General features: G+C 38.2%; 2 protein-coding genes across 6 annotated transcripts; one reads left to right on the plus strand and one right to left on the minus strand.

The window, feature by feature from the left end:
* Positions 1-359: 359 nt before the first annotated feature.
* Positions 360-13,009, plus strand: su(sable) (suppressor of sable). 5 transcript variants are annotated; one of them, XM_089082362.1, is made up of 9 exons: positions 360-2,598; positions 4,058-4,437; positions 7,071-7,452; positions 7,584-7,806; positions 7,973-8,316; positions 8,488-8,701; positions 8,814-9,118; positions 9,226-9,433; positions 9,580-13,009. In XM_089082362.1, exons 2-9 carry the CDS (start codon positions 4,415-4,417, stop codon positions 11,412-11,414), a joined length of 3,534 nt encoding a protein of 1,177 aa, XP_088938488.1. In that variant the 5' UTR covers positions 360-2,598; positions 4,058-4,414; the 3' UTR covers positions 11,415-13,009. The 5 variants fall into 5 exon arrangements, with proteins under 5 accessions (XP_088938488.1, XP_088938483.1, XP_088938478.1 ...); XM_089082352.1 differs by lacking the exon at positions 4,058-4,437 and having other exon boundaries at positions 362-832; positions 2,320-2,598; XM_089082357.1 differs by lacking the exon at positions 4,058-4,437 and having other exon boundaries at positions 7,074-7,452.
* LOC105430089 (U6 snRNA-associated Sm-like protein LSm8) lies at positions 12,734-14,326 on the minus strand. Its single transcript, XM_011643436.3, has 4 exons — positions 14,167-14,326; positions 14,045-14,085; positions 13,406-13,533; positions 12,734-13,197 (listed from the first exon to the last, which is right to left on the minus strand). Exons 1-4 carry the CDS (start codon positions 14,195-14,197, stop codon positions 13,107-13,109), a joined length of 291 nt encoding a protein of 96 aa, XP_011641738.1. The 5' UTR covers positions 14,198-14,326; the 3' UTR covers positions 12,734-13,106.
* Between the last annotated feature and the right edge of the window lie 3,307 nt (positions 14,327-17,633).

Raw genomic sequence — 17,633 nt, forward strand, 5'->3', positions numbered from 1 at the left:
AAAATAAAAATTTTTATTTAGATTTATATACAAATTAAATATATTTTAAATATATATTTATATTTTATCGTGTTAAATACAATTGCTTCTTTTCTTATCAGAATCATTTTTTTCACGTAGTCTTTTCTATCTAATCAAACAGAAGTTTATCATTGGAAAAACGCGTTTAACGATCTTTACGAAAGCAAAAAGTTCAAAGTCCACCTAAGTAAACAGCAAGCGACAATCAAGCGAACGTCAGAAAATGATTCTAATGCAATCCGCAGATTGTATGATCTTTCATTAGCATTTTCCGCGTTTGTCGACCAGTGATTGCACGCTCGGGGAAGATTCGCCGAGTCACGCACCTGTGTTCGCGCGCCATGCGATGTTTTCAGGTCGCGCAGTACACCGTGTCACGCCTTTCGCACGAATTCCGTATGCGGGGCAGCGGCGGTATTCAGGAATCCCGTTTCACGCGCGCGGAAAGATTGCGCACGGAATCGCAAGAGTATATGTAAAGGAGAGAAAAGGAGAGTGTACGAGCGCGACGGTGAAGGAGCGAAGCGGGACAGGCGGAGGATGACGGATTGGTAGATAAGGGCGGTGAGCGGACGGACGAGGGGCGGTCACGTGAGCGGTGAGCGCGGCGCGCGATTGGCCGAGCGCGCGTCGCTTTCCCTCCTGACCCGCTGCTCGCTTGTTCCGCCACCGTCATCCGTAGGTTTCCGCGACGGGCGTCTGGCTAAGAGGCTCAGAATAGTACCAGATGTGGCCATGTTTAGTTTCGATCTCCGAAGTTTTCGCTCATCGTCATATAAACCGCTACATTTTTATACTGACTGCTGAAAGAGTAAATAATACGCATCTGTCCGACCGATCTCGTACTCTTCGTCTTTGCCTGCGGCTCGTTTTATTCGCTGCATCCACATGCTGTTTTAACACGCCCTTGCTGAGAGATCCGAATCTCTGCTAACGACGCAGAGACGCGCGAGCGAACGAAAGACAAAGAGAGAGAGATAGAGACATATGTTTGTTGTCTGTCGCGTCAACGTCGCTCTGTCGATTCCGTCCTGACAGGACATCCACGGGGCCACGCGAATCCGTGACACTTCCGATCATCACTCAACTCACGGGAAATCACGAGAATTCATTCTCGATCGTTCGCTCGTTCCTCGATATTCTCTCGGCAAGAGTCGCGCGCATTGCAAAAGTCCGCTCAGTCGTTCCTCCCTATCTCCGTCGCTCTCAGAATACGGAAATACGTTCGTCGTTATTCGGAGAAAGAGAAAGAGAGATAAGAGAGCGAAGGAAAGAAAGAAAGCAAAAATCAAGTTGTCGAAAGATCGTGCCTTCGTACGGTTACAAAAATCGCAGAAGTGAAAGCATTGTTATTTTTAGCGAGGGGAAGGGCCGCGAAGGGGCAAAGGGGGTGAAAGAGAGTCGTAGAGGAAGAACAGCGTTCTTTTTCTCTTCCACCCTCCCCCCTTTCTTCTCTTTTTGTCTCATTTTCCGGCGGGTTCACGACGACGAGTACGCACGCGCGGGCGCGTTCCCATTTTCAGCGCGTCGCACTTCCGTTTCGGACACGACGAGCGAGTCGGGCGCGCACACGAGGTCGCACACGCAACGACGTCACACTCAGACACACAAACGGACGACGGCGGGGGGCAGGCGGACAGGCAGGCAGGCAAGCAAGCAAGTCAAACGGACAGGGTGGGTAGGTAAAAAGATAATCGTCACGAGAGACGCCCACGAAGCGCCGCTCGTCGTCTGGGTCAGCCGTATGCCACGTCAGCCAGAATGACGTCGTTCTCGCGACAGCGAGAAAAGGAGGATCGCGCGATCTGATCGTATTTTAATTTTCACGCGTGACCCATTGGGCCGCGAGAGATCCGCGTGAGATCGCTCGCTCGCGCGCGCGAGAGAGAGAAATCTTACGCGTTAGTGGAAAAAAAAAATTGCTCTGCCCTCGGCGAGGGAAAAAGAGAGAGAGAGAGAGGGACCGAGGATAGAAAAGCCAGCCGAGAAAAGTGTATAACCGATATATCCGCGTTTTCATTCAGTTTGTAAGAGAAAAGACTTCCGAAAAGGGCCTGTCCGTCTCCGAAACGAATCTATTGTTAGTCCGCAAAGATTCTTGTGAGAGAGAAAAATCGAATGTAACAATCGACCCCCGTAGAAAGAGAGAAAGAGGAACGCGTACGATCGTAAGTTTTCGGGACACAAAGAAAATTCGTTACTTTTCAGTAAAGAGACAGAAAGAGAAACGACGGAGAAAGGGAGAGAGAGAGAGAGAGAGAGAGAGAGAGAGAAAAAGACAAACTAAATCTTTTACAGTTACGTTCCATATGTGGAGCGCTCATTGAAGCTCTCACAAATGCTAGCATTCGGGCAGCGCGATTACTCCGCCAGAGCAAAGACCTGTCGAGTGTGGTCGGGCAAATCGATCGTATGATTCGCCGTCTCGGCCGATCGGACGGCCGCAGTGCTGATATAGAAAACTTCAATCCGGGTTACTACCGAGAGCGCATACGCACAGATCGAGACTCGATCTGCGGAACCAAAAGCGAAAATGGCAGTAGAGAGTGTTTCCGCGGCTGAAACTCTGATCCAAAGGTTTGCCTCCTAAACTAATATACTACATATTCTCTTTAATTCGACCGCCGAACGTGAGGCGATGGAAGGAAAATTTTCGCGAGTGACTAATACGTAGCATCGTGACGTACACTTTTACATTCAAACACACATTTACGTACATATACACACACACACACACACACACACACGCGCGCGCGCGCACACGTGCGCACACTTTACACGCGTCCTCTCCTCGCTTCCTCTCTGTCACTCCCCTTGATGACGCATTCTCCTCCCACCCTCCGTCTTTCTTCCCGCTTCGTTTGTTACGTTAGAATGCGACAGAAAAAAGCAATTTCGTTCGGTTTCGACATATCACACATTTTCTTTTTCATAAAGAACGCTTTGTATTATAATTTTCTGATTCCAAAAAAGGGCATCTGCCCACACAATCATTCCATTTTCTCTCAGGACATGTCGGATCGATCTCGATGTCCGAGAAAGGAAACTAAGTGGATAGGAGGTCAAGGTCATTCTTGTCGAAACGGTGCCTTGTCGATTATTCTCGAAAGTTGATCCCGCGGGTGTCCCGGTGAATTATTTTCGGAATTGGGTCGGGCTGCAGTTTTGGCAGGAAAAAGAAAAAAAAAGAGCGAGAGAGAGAGAGAGAGAGAGAGAGAAAACATGCGGGAAAAACATCGTCATAGCTCGTTTATTTATAGAATTCACCGGCGATTATGTAAAAGAATATCTCGGTTGTCTCGGATTCCGAGATCGTGAGTAATTTTATCGATTTTATCTAAAATTTTATTTTGAAAAAATTAGAAGTTTATATGCTGCGAATAAATGCTGCGTAATTAGTATGAAATCGAATCGACCTGATTTCACCGAATTCGTGAATGAATCGAGTGACGCGAGTCGAGACAGCAAACACTTCGAAATTACTGATCGATCGTTTCTGGGTCGTTTCCGGTCGATTGCCTCGGTCCTTCAGCTTTCTTCCCTCCTTACGAAAGATCGATTACACCAATGCATATAACGATGCATGTGTAAGTAGAACGGAAAATAGTCCGTTAATTCTTCCTCCTACGATTTATACATATACTAGGTGTCTCGGATGTATTGCGTTTCGCCTTCTCGCTATGAAATTCCGATAATTCGTCTAATTAAATTTCCTCAGTGAGACTATAGCATATCGATAATCTCGTTATGAATATTAAAATCGTTCGGCGATAAGGAAATTAGGTTCTGAGATGTGATGAGTCGAACACATCAGAATTTCGTTATTGACGGACGATGTTTATTTTATAGGAATTTACTATTTATAATTATTAATTGAACATTCAAAATTAATTTTTAATAGAAAGACGCTCGATCGTACAAAATTGGAAAAAAGAAAATGTCCGGTCGAAACGTGGGCGTGGTTTTGCGAGAATGGTTATTTCAGAATTCACGAATGAAAGGTTAATAGATCCAAGTCACTTTGTATACTTTCCAGAATAATAGGACGCTTTCGTCTGAAGACCTTTGGTCTTTACTCTTTTACACACGCACATACGCACGCAACAGGCGAAAAGAGCGAGAGAAAGAGCGACGGAAAGTTCTTCCTTCAATGAACGGAAATCGACACGCGAAGAGCTTTTGGGCATAATATCTCCTTTGGCATCATCGCCTTTAATATCGCCTTTAAATCGACTATGTTGCAACGACGACAATATTGAATGTGATAGTTCCTTCGACGTTATACTGCTATGATGATCATGACGATTCGTCATAATGATAATGATGATCATGATCTGATGATGACAATGATGATGATGATGATGATAATGATAATAATGATAATGATGAGTTGATGATAACCCCCGATGACAGCGGGTAAGGCAATTCCAATCTTTTATTTCTGTCTGAGAATCGCCGTCCCTCGCGACGATCAATTTATATATTAATTCGGTAATTGATCGATTTGCGGAAAGGATGATTTTACAAGTTGTTTGAGGGAACGATGTAATTCCCGATGAGTTCGATTTTTCTAGTACCGTACGGGCACCACGTGCCGGGCGACATATCCGCGAGTAAACTCAAGAGTCATTTTCAATCTATAGATATCTGCACATTCATAGAGTCCGTGGATCTACGACAGTCAATCCCAAAATTGAACGGTTCTGCCGTTGTGCCAGCTCTTTATGGCTTGTTACCTGAGACATTTCTATTCTCACGCTAATTTTGTGCAAATCGCTTCTCTTTCTCATCCATGTTGCAGGATTTGAAACCGATGAGATCTCGATATTTCGATTTTTTCTATCGATTTTTTTTTTTTTGCTATCGTGATCGAATCACGAGACTTTGTCGATCGATTATTTTCGTTATTAGCAAAAGTAGAACGATTTCGGAATATCGATACTTCAAATAGAGATCAATCATTTTTATGCCGTCGGAAATTAGACCCAGTTTCATCAATGTTATTTTGGCTTTAAGTGAAACTTAAACACGTATCTAAATAAAGACATATGTTTAAGTCTTATTTAAAGCCGAAACAACATTGGTGTAATCGGACCTTAGACTCCTATCTCGGATCGAATTAAGGATCGGCATGGAGACCTTTGTCTTAGATGAACTCCGGTTCACTCATATTACGGCTAAAATATTGAATTGCAATATTTATAATCAAGAAAATTATCTGCAGATCTCTATAAAGCGATTTGTTAAAAAAAAAAAGAAAATAACTAATTCTTTAACATGTCATTCGGTTTGCACTATTAGTGCAATAAGGTGCAGGTACTTTTATTTTTTGTAAATTTTTAAGAATTAAATTGCAAAATGCGGTTTTGTAGAAACTTTCGTAGCTTTATAATACGTAGAAAAAAGTCTCATGACAAAATACTTTTACGAGATGAAATATAGTTGAACTCAACAAATATCTGCGCTACAGATAATCATTCGTAATATTATAATTTAAGAGCTAAATTGTAAAATCTGACCTAGCTTTATAACTAATTACATAAAAAATATTAAAATGTTGCTTCTACATTGAGATGAAATATTTATGTAATAGTTGAGCTCAGATTAGTATCTGCATAAATAATTATCTATAGATAAGAAATAGATAATTTATTGGAGTTGGTTCCTGCCGGTCCTTAATATTATTATCAGTTCTTTCCGTATGTAATCGGAGTTGCGTGTATGCGCGCGTGTGCGTGTATGTTACGTGAGGACCGTGATTCTCAGCATCTTCGACAGCAGACACGCGCAACTGTACGGTTTCCCGCCGGATCTCGCTTCATCGATCGGTCGCCGGATGTGCAATTTCGTTTTCGCGCCATATAATGCCGTGCCTCCGGCCACTCTTGTCCCGCGTTGCGGATCGATGTTTCCGACACGGCTAGTAGCCTGCGGCGTCGCCACGTTACAGCCAGCTGGATTCACGCTTCCCCTCTCTCTCTCCTTCTCGAGAGAGAGAGAGAGAAGAGTTCTCCTCCGTGCGACGTATATAGTCCGCCGACCTGTTCAATGACTGCTTGCGCTATCAATTTGGCCTTGGCGACAATCGCGAGTCCGTCCTCATGAATTCACCTCGGCGTCATTTTTAGCTCGCTGCCGCGGCGCACGCACACACGCACGCATTCACGCGCGCACGCACGCACGCCGCACGCATACGCCATCGCGTACGCTTGTGATAGCCCGAGACTGGCTATTATGAGTTACGATGAGGTGATAATATAAATCGAGAGATGCATTCTTTATCTCGTAGAGATTCATGAGCAGGGTCCGTTGAGACTCGCGCGATGCGCCGCAACCGCTGAGCTGATTGATTTTCTAACGACCGGGAGAACGCGTTTCGCAAATGTGTTTCCGATATTGAGATGTATTCCTACAAGAAACGAACGTCATCAGATCTTGTTCATTCTTCGTATAGCAGTACAATGCATGAACGATATACTGACGAAATGAAAATGAGAAAGGAAAAATATCGTATCTGTTAAAGATTTTGCCAAATGTTGGTTAAATAATGCATTGGCATTAGGGAAGAGTATATATGTATATATGATACACACATATAATATATATATATATATATATATATATATATATTATATATATTTAGTATATATGTATATATACATAGCATTTCAATTATGTGATCCGTCATTTATATACATGTTTCATTATTTTATTTATAATGAGAGATAATGTTTTTTTTTTTTTTTTTTTAGAAATATTGAAAATGAAAATCTTTCTGAATATTTTTGTCATCGTTGCAGCATTAAATTAGAACGTGTCGTTAATTTAATGGGGAAATTCATAATTATATAAATTTATTACCCTTCACATACTAGATTCACATACTAGATTCACATACTAGAAAAATTGTTGCATATAAATGTTCTATTGACAAATAAATATGATATATAACATAGTAATGAGATAAAAAGTAATTCTTGAGGATAATTTACAAATATCTGTTGTTATATGCAATCTTCATAATATTTTTTTTTTTTATAAATGTGTAGCAGCAACGATAACGATTTGGAAGATGGAGAGATTCCATCAGACGAGGACGATGAGCCAGTCACCCGTGCAACGAATGATGCACCGGAGGTTGTCAAACCAACACCAAAGCCAGATTCTGCAAAGAATAAGAGTTTTGATGCAAAGTTCAACAAGAGTAAAAAGTCGCAATCTGCACAGGCAGCTAGTAAACATGATCGATTTTCGAAGTACAAAGGTCCAACTGAAGATTGGGCTGGAGATGTCGAGAAAGCTATTAAGGCTGCGATGGAAGAGGATGGAGGTAAAAATCAGGAATCGAAGACGAAGAGCAAGAACAACAGAAATAAAGCTAGAAAAAGAGCACGCGATGAACGAGAAGAGGATCGTAATAAAGATCAGAAGGTAAAAATGCAGAATTATAAATTTTATTTATATAGATAAATGTTATTTTTCTTGTATGAAGCATGCTTTTGAATCTGTAAGGTGTAAAAATTGTCTTTATCTTATAATTAAATTTTTATGGCATTATACAGAAACGAAAATTAAGCGACGAAGAAAATGCCAATGAGGACGAAGATGAAATGCTGTTCGTACGAGGGGCCTCACCTATTAGGAAGGATTCTCAAGAAAATAATTCTCCCAGACGTATAAACGAGCACGAGAATTTTGAGAACAATTCAGATTATGAGGAAAGGCCTAACATAAACCGACACAGAGAAAATGACAACAAACAACGTAACACCGGAGGACGTGGGGGTATAGAAATTTAATTTCTGTTTCTCTTAATTATATAATCATTAATTATAATATTATGTTAATTAAAATATTGTATACATTATTTTTCTCTCATGATTGATAAAATGTATTTAGATTTTATTAACTGTATTATATTATCTTTAATACTTTTGTTTATTTGTGATAGCCCGTCGTGGTGGCAAGAATGAACGTGGCAAGAACAAAAATCGACAAATTCGAAATGAACGAAATAGTCGTCGTGCGCAGAACAATGATCCAGATACAACGGATACGATTTGTGTATATTACATGCAAGGAAAATGTCATAGAGGAGATGATTGTCCATTTTCACACAACGCCTTGCCACCTAGAAAGATGGAATTATGCAAGTTTTATCTTATGGATTGTTGTGCGAAACGAGATAAATGTCTGTACATGCATCACGATTTTCCATGCAAGTTCTTCCATACCGGTTTAAAGTGCAATCAGGGTGATAATTGTAAATTTTCGCATCAACCTTTGAACGAACAGGTACATTATGATTTTACGACTTTCGTCGTTAAATAATTTACGTTAATTTTTACTTAATAATATAACTTTATAATATATTTCAAGTAAAAATTAGATGCTAATAAAAATGAAATAAGTTATATTAAATTTTTACTGAAAATATTCTTATTGGAATGATTTCTTGTGTTTCAGGTAAAAGGCATTCTTTTGAAACACTTGGAAACTGCACCAAAAGAAATTCTTGGTGATTTTCCAAGATTGAGTAGAGAAGGTGCTATGTTAATGATAAATAACACTGCACGTTCTCTAGCTCAAGGCCAAGATACGACGAATCAAAAGATTCCTAGTCTTTTCGAATTAAATTTATCAGCACCCGTAGAAAAGACTGAAGAAAAAGAAGAAAAAGGTAATTTTCTCTTTCAATAAATGGAAATTAACTAATTTTTATTAAAAATGTAATATTGCTTTGTTGTTTATTTGAATTTTTATACTAAAATTATAATTATTTCATGAAATAGAAGAAACAAATCAGCAAAAGACTAACGTGAGAGAGAGGAAACCTTCTGGAAAGAAGACGCGATGGGGTTCGGATGAGGATAGAGTTCCTTATGAGCAGATTATGCTACTGCAGTCTGCGAACGAACTCGGTCTTCAACTTCCAAATGCTGCGTTAGGTTTAGCCACCCAGCAACAAAAGCAGTTGCAAATTACACCATCTCTAGATTTTTATAGTGAAAGAAATACAGAATCAATTCATAAAGCGAATGTTGAAAAAACGAAAGAAGATTTTACAAAAGACATAGAAGAAGACACTGTAGATGAGGTATAATACAAATTTACATTGCAATAGATTAAAATTACAATAAAATTCAAATTAAAACTTGTAATATTAGCACAATTGTTATAATACTTTTATACTTATATTTGCAGTTGAGAAAGAGAAAAGATGTTGATTTGAGACAGATGCTGAATGCAAAGAAACCACCATCCGTTTACAGTATAGCTGATAAAGTAGCAAGTCTCACAAAAAATAAAGTCGATGACGAGAGCGATCAAGATGAAGAATCAGAACTTGTTATCGAAGTGCCAATTGAAGATGAAGACAAGGAAAAAGGAAAGCTTTTTGGAAGCGAACAAAGTAAGAACTATTTACTCTTTACATCGGAACTTTTTTTTCTTTATTTATATTTGATATTTATATATTATAAATTTTTTCATTAATATAATTTATCTAATAATTATTACAAGTAATAAAAAAATATATATAATATATGTGTTTAACAGATGAACAACCTCGCGACATTTCTTCCTTTATTGATGATCCTGAAGCAGTGCCAGCTCATTTACCAAAGAAGGCACAGGAGTTATTTATGCGAATACAACAGCAGCAACGTGCAGCTCAGGACAGTTTGAAAAACATGGACAATGATTCCGGTGCGCCTAATACCGATCAGATCGTCGATGATTGGTATTCGGACGATGAAGATGATGATGATGACGACGATGATGAGGGCGGTAATCTTACTATAGTGGATAGTTCGAAGGATGAAATCGAACCTATTGAAAAATCTCAGAATGTCATCATCAAGGAAGATTTTCAATCCACGTCATCCGCTTCCAACATACCTCAGCCGGCCGCTATCGTGGATAAATTAGGCGATTTGAGTAAAATTGATATCAGTGCCGAAGTGTCCAAGTTACTGTCCACTCTGAAAGCTCAAAGCTCTACGAACAACAAAACACAGCAAGCAGGAAATTCGAATCAAGATTTATCTAAGTCTAACTTAGTGCAAGATACAAGAACAGACAGTGAGATGTCGAGTCCGAGGCGATCCCCAAATTCAGTCGCTGTACCTGTATCCAGAGATCCACGAATGTCTCGAGATCCTAGGCAACGTCGAGAGATTGAGCAAAAGCCAAGTAGTCCTAGTACATCCGACGTGAAAAGAGAATTACAAAAGCCCCTCAGATTGGAAACGAGCATTTACAGTTCCGGCATCACCGCAGTGGACTCAAATATGGATACTGACCTTCGTACGAGAACTGATCAAGATCTCAGGCGACAGGATATGGATTTCCGGCAGCGTTTTCAGTCTGGCGACTTTGGCGACACAGATCTGCGCGTCAGATCTGACGTGGATCTGCGGCAAATTTTGAGCCTACCATTTAAACCGGCACCCTCACACATACCGTGCACCGAGATCGACGCAAGTATCGCATCGCATCCACCAATAGTGTACAAAGTCTATGTAGTCGACATACCCAGACCGGATTATACTGGTCTGAAGTTAACAAAGAACGACGCACAGGTTAAGTATGACCCACGGCTCCGCAAAATCTTCCGCATTACCAAACCCGAGCAACTTGCCGATTCGCCAATGTCGCCGCCACCACAGATCAAACAGGATACACCAAAATCACCGCCGCAATGTATTCGTTCGGATCCACGACGGAAAACTCTTGAAGCAGCGGCTTCTAATCAACAATCTTCGCAAAACGCAATTAATACTCCTATAATGTCTAAAGGGATGCAGCCAATGGAGGCGATGGGACCCAATATGAGCCTGAGTCCTGGCGCTATGCAAGTGAGACCTGGTATGTCAGGTGGCCCACCGCCTGGTAGCATGCCAGGTCCGCCTCAAGGAATGATGGGTCCGATGGGTCCAAACCATCCAATGAACATGAGCAGTATGGGTCCGATGAGGCCTATAATGAATGCTGGACCAATGCCACCGCAGAATATCCCGCCCATGGGTATGCCACATGGCCCCGCAATGGGTATGAACGGACCTGTTCCGATGCCACCTCAGAGTCAAATGAATTTCGATCCACGATTCAATGCACAGCGTAACAACGGAGCTGGATTGTTAGGCCCTGGGCCGAGTACCTTTGGACCAGAGAATTATGAAAGTGGACCGCCTTATCCTTGCGGCAGCAATTTTAACAATTTCACAGGACCTGGTGGCGGCGGCGGCGGCGGCGATCCGTTTGGTCCAAATGGATCGAATGGGCCGAATTTTGGCCCTCCGATGGGAAGCGACGATTGGGGCAGCAGACAGCGTGGCGGTCGTGTCCGCCGGAGAAATCGCAGCAGAACCAATATGGTGACCAACAATTAAAAGGCGTATTAGGAAAAATAGACTGTGAGCACCTGATGATAATTCTCATGATCGATAAATAAATTCGCGTGTGTATATATGCGTACATGCAACGCACTCATAACCATATTTTGAAGTCTTTCCAATTTCATTATTTATCGACATGTTAAGATACTTTCTTGTGTAGATCTACAGATTTATTCCTAGAAATCTATACAAATATTTATGTAAATATTTATATAAATATTCTTTACAAAAAGTTATCTTTATTATCTGTCTATATATATACCATATATATTTTGTTTAAAATTAATCTGTAGGATTTATTCAAGAAATGTTATAATTTGATAATATAATGTCAATTGTTCGATGATCAGTATGATCGACAGATTCGAAATTTACAAAACTAAAAATTATTGAACGACAGAGAACGATAAATTTAAGAATCATACTTTTTAAATCATTTTAATAAGTAACGAGAAGGTACATCATATATAATGCTCATATGTCGTGCAATTTCCCATTTGGAGAGTACCATGTGAAAGTCCAACATATTCCAACATTCAAAACATACCGAATATATTCATCACTTTAGTTCGTAACTCGTTGCATAATTCTCAAGAATACCAATTAGAAGTATAATTCATAACATAAGATATTTATACATAAATAATAACGAAAATGTGTATCCGCTCGTTACAATAAATAGATTCTATATGAATACTTAACACACGTAAGTCGCGCCGAAATAATCAGTTGGAAATAATATGTAAGCATGTGTAAGAAATCAAGCGGACGATGAGAAAGACGATTTAATCGACAATTTCGTTGTCTTCCACAAGAGTGACATGCGAATGTCTGCGATCTACAAAAGACAAATGTCTCTTGACGATTGGCATATTCGCGATTTGTAAATTGCCATATACAATTTTACGTTTTGCGAATGATTGTACGTAGAGATTCTGAGATAAGCTGCAATATTTTGTAAAGAGATAAATTAATGATTTTACGAAATAATGTAACAAAGTACTTTTCTACTTAAAAAAAGGAGTGCAAGTATGTGTGAATTCCAGTATCGCTTCGATTGATTTCGTCTTGGAAACATGCAAATCATAGTGCTCGAAGTAACGTGTAGTGCTCAGTGCTCACACATACCTCCGACATAAGTTACTTAGATCCTCCATTGATTTTTTTTTAGCAGGGCACACCTACGTGTCTGGATTTAAATAACAATGCTCTGTGACAAAGCAGAAATTTCTAGATGTACGTATCCTCTTTAAGATATATTTCTAGGAATAGATACGAGATATAAGATTTTCCGCTAAATTAGATATTCGATGTTAATTTACATAATTTTGTTTATTATAATATATTGCTACATTATATAGGTATAGAGTCAAATTATATTTGTAAACAGTAAAGTTTACTATATTATGTATAGCAAGATTTTTGTACAGACAAGAATTATTGATTCAAACGTAAAGTTTAGTTTGTTTCAATGATGTAAATACCGCTGTATTAACTCTGTGCACTTTTTAAAATACAATTATATGATAAACGTGTCTATATATGAGAAATGAAAGATTTTTGTACAATATACAACCTATATATTAAAAGTTGTAATTCTTTTTTGTTCTAATGCGCTCAATTGTTTTTATATGAAATTTGAACGAGAAAAAATAAGCGATGATTTAATCTACGCTTTCAAATACATCAATGTATAATAGAACTTAGAGGGTCAGCACGTATTGCTGATAGATCCAATCGCGCGTCCATCTCGTCGTCTAGCTCTCCTACTATCGCTCTGAAACGGAAAAATACATCGTGATTAAGTAATATATATTTTTTCACTAATATTTATGTTATTTATTTTCATATAAATGTTAATGCAAAGTGAAATCATTTTTCTATTATTTTTTTAGGATGAAACCGATATAATAATAAAAGGAACAATCATGATACGCTCATTAAAACTACTTTGTGTACAATTTATCTCAGGATGTTATACTGACACGTTATCTCCTCTAATAATGTGTAAACCTAAGACGACCTGCTCCACTCCTTGTGTTGTACTGTATACCCGCTCATGTGATTCATCCAGAATTATATTAATGGTCTGATCAAAACCTTTCAATGTGCCCTAAAACAAAACTCTTTTAAATCGTTCATATATAAAACAGCTTTTGCATAATTTTCAAGGATATATATATATATATATATATATATATATATATATATATAGCTTTTAATTAAAAATGCAATATGCAGATTGTCATCTGTAAATTAACTATTTAAAATATAAAACATTTATAAAACTTTATTGAAGAATTATATTTTTTAAATATGAATATTATCAGAGTTATCACAAAATTCAAATTCTTTTCTAATGTTCTACAAATAGTTCAAAAATTTAGCTACATAATCGCATTCAAATAAAATTTTAATTCAAATTTGCATTTTCAATAGGTATTCAAACAGAATACCCAAATTTTCAATAATCTTCATTTACGAAATAGTATAAAAGCAGTACAGTATTGTACTTAGCTATACTGTAAGTGAGGGAACAATTTTTTGCACATAAAACAATTGCGAGCTGTACACATATGTGAATTGATATTTTTGTAATTCTACGAATTCGTGTATGTACTTACAATAAAATTCCTACCGTCCGACGTAATAATGGAAACTGTATCTAGGCAAGGTTTAAGGTTAATACGATCATCGTGGTCGTCGCAATTCGATTAAACTGTAAATTAATGTACGAAAAGGATACGATTCACATAGCTCTCTAATCCTGACGCCATTATCTAGCTGTCTGTTGGAACGTTGGTGTAGAACTACATAAATACATCAGCGAGTCATCAGTTATCACGGTTAGAGGTTATGCAGAAATGGCGAAGCATTACAAACAAACCGGTTGACTTCCATGCCGACTATAGGCATACAAATAGAGAGCAGTGTGAAGTCAGCTGTCATACTAATATTTTCAACAATTTTAAAAACGCCATTGGATTGCTAGCGTTTGTTAATTTTTTGCATGCCTTTTTATGTTATTTGCATATTAACTTTTTTGAGCAAAAACTCGAAATTAAAATTTGGATAGATGTCCAACAGACATTTGAAACTTTCATCATGATTTTATGAACATTTTGGTGCTAAAATATCCATATATGCATATGCTATTCTAATTTTATCGACTATCCAATATTTTATTTATTAATAACTTGAAATTATCTAGTAATTTTAATACTAGTTACTTTTAGACACCTCGATGTGCATGCGCTAAAAAGACATACTAATAAATTAATAGTTAATAATAATTTATAATAATAATATATAATTTATTGCTTTTGCTTAAAATAATTAATATGCAAACAAAAAAGACGTGCAAAATTTAACAAACGATTAGCAATCCAATGGCGTTTTTAAATGTATTAAAAGAGTTAATACAGTTAACTTCATACTATTCAAATAGAATGAGTTCCTACAAGACTTTAGTAAGAAATATAAACTGAACGAAATTTAAAGATTTTCTGTTTCTCCCAGTTCTTTATCTAATTGTCTTTGTTAAAAAGAAATAACACGACCAAAAATATTTTTCCGAAAAAGATAAATCTAAAAGATCCTATTGGTAACTGTTCAATTTAATCCGCCAATCTTCAATTTTGATAAATTTAGATTCATTCGATATATTTTTGTGTAAAACTAAAGAGAAAAAGAAATGAGAGAAAAAGAAATCGTTTCTTTGTCTCGCAAAACGAGATATTAATCGTTATAGTTAACGACTATTCAAATTAAAAAACCTGTCATACCGACGAAATGTAACGATATGCGCATGCTCCGTAGTCACATGCTTTGTGGTCACATGCGCATGCAAAAAGTGCGCGAATTTGAAACATATGTATACTTATGATCATCTGATGATTTCAATGATAACTGAATATATCTATTAAATTTCCGGTAAATACATGTAATATCTCATTTCGCATTGATAAGTGTATTTATGGAGACAGTCTGTTCCATTCCCCCTCCCCTCCGGGGGAGCTCCATTACCGAAAAATTTAATCAAACGTCACACGTTTAATCTCGCATGCGTATATGGCCATCGAGCATGCTCATGTCGTTACATTTTGTCGGTACGATAGATTTGCTAACTAAATAGTGGTCAGCTTCAACGATTAATATCTGGGGGCTCGATTAATATTTCGCGAGGCAGAGCGACAATTTCTTTTTCTCAAACCTTTATTTTTACACGAAGATACGTCGATTAAGCATAATTTTATCAAAATTGAAGATGAACGGTTAAACTGCACATTTATCATTTTATCTTTCTAATACTGCGTTTTTTATTCTATTCTATGTACTTTTTATTTATGAGAAATAGAACTTCGTCGCATTTCTTTGATAATAGTGCCGCATACCACTCGTGGGTTAACGAAAAGTATGTTTTTTATGTTCTCTTAGTTATTTTTTTTATATATCTCTTAGATATCTTTGATATACTTTGATATATTGTACATACATACTCAATGAACAGAATGTCTAAAATTGATGTATAAGACAACTTTAAGATATCTTTAAAAATTCTTTAAGAAATATCTTTAAGATATCTCATAAAGAATTCTGAAAGATAAGATTGAAGTTATCTTATGCGTTAATTTTATTATATGCATTAATTCTATTCACTGGGACAGTCCACTGGAAAATTTCCAGCCGATGTGAGTCGACATGTCCAGTTGCAATGTAATCAAACGAAGGGTTTCCATGTATTTTAGGTTGATTTTACATTAATCGCGCAATCGCAAGAAATTGATTAATCACACTAGTTTCCATTATTTTCGATCGCAAGGAAAATAATTGACTGTGATCTGTGAATTTCTTGCGAGTTTGTAATTGTACAACTAATGTGGAACCAATCTTACGACTAATGTAGAATTTAGCCAGTGTGACGTTAAGGCCATTGCACGTGAACAAATTTTAGTTATAGTTGTAAAGTCGTAAGCAAATTGATCAATCAGAGTTCGCCTATTCTCCTCACGATTCAAAAATAATGGACTGAGAACAAAAATTCGAAATAAAGATTAAACGTTACGCACAATGGACACAAATAAGATGTAGTTATATCTTATAATTATATCCATTGTACATAACATTGTTTAATCTTTATTTCAAAATTTTCATTTTCAAAATTTAATATTTATTTCTGCTCCTAATATTTCCTCCACTGTACGCAGAATCTTAATTTCAGATTAACATTTTTATCATTTTTCTACGTTGATCTTGGTATAGTAGCGACGTGCAGATTTTGACTGTCCCGCAACGAGATGTCATCACCGTGAAGTTGCCGCGGTAGATGGCGGTGCATAAAGCGGTCAGCCAACGGTATTTGAAGTGTTCAAACGCGATCGACGCTTCGTCCGTCAGTTTCGTCGAATCGCCTGGGACGAGGCGGTAATTCTATTAATCCGACGGATTAAAAAACCGCATCGATCGCGCGCCCTCATCGCGATATTTATCGCGGCCGGTCGCCGGCGATCGGGGGCGGCGTTGGCATACGAACACCAATTCACGTCCGAATTCGCGGCCGCTTCGATGCGCGGAATATCGACTCGGCGCGCCGCGCCATGCGGGCTTTCATCAGCTTTCATCGCGGCCGCAGGTAAATTGTTTTCTTTTCATTTCGTATTGATGTTTTGGTGTTTGGCGAATGTGCCGGAATGCATCTCGATCGCTGCTCGCGGATCGATTGGATATAATCCAATTTCCATTCTGCGCCCCTTTTCCGCTCTCCCCCTCCCTACGCTCCGATGCGATTTGCTTTGTTGTTGCGCTAACCTTTCGAAGGATTTTTTTGTTACCGCGTAAACCTCGCGATCGGGTAAGATCGGATAAGATCCGCGTCCGCGAAAGTGGAATGAAGGAATGCAGACGCTAATAAAATACAGGGTGTAATTAAAATAAGGTAACAAATTTCGAGAACGAGCTCGCATCAAACATCAAAATAAAATATGAAAAAAATTTATATGAATATATTCGCAAGTCCATTGTCCACAGCTCAAAATGTTTATTAATGAACGGTTCGTTAGCGATCGACATCAGTGAGCAGAAGATAATCCGCACACATTACGTTTCATGTTAGACATCAGCAGCAATTCTAAATCAATGTATGGGCTGGCATTGTAGGTGATTTTCTGATCGGGCCTTGGTATTACCGCGACATCTTACGACATCTTAGGCGAT

The sequence above is a fragment of the Pogonomyrmex barbatus genome, unplaced genomic scaffold (genome assembly GCF_055798465.1).
Source record: "Pogonomyrmex barbatus isolate J1 unplaced genomic scaffold, ASM5579846v1 scaffold1, whole genome shotgun sequence".
NCBI classification, from domain to species: domain Eukaryota; kingdom Metazoa; phylum Arthropoda; class Insecta; order Hymenoptera; family Formicidae; genus Pogonomyrmex; species Pogonomyrmex barbatus.

Bases quoted from the DNA above. Each gene is read 5' to 3' on its own strand.
- LOC105430089 (XM_011643436.3), bottom strand. From the start codon at position 14,197: ATGGCGTCAGGATTAGAGAGCTATGTGAATC. The intron at 14,086-14,166 runs GTATCCTTTTCG...AACCTTGCCTAG, and splicing joins ATTAGAGAGCTATGTGAATC to ATACAGTTTCCATTATTACG. The intron at 13,534-14,044 runs GTAAGTACATAC...GTTTTGTTTTAG, and splicing joins CGGACGGTAGGAATTTTATT to GGCACATTGAAAGGTTTTGA.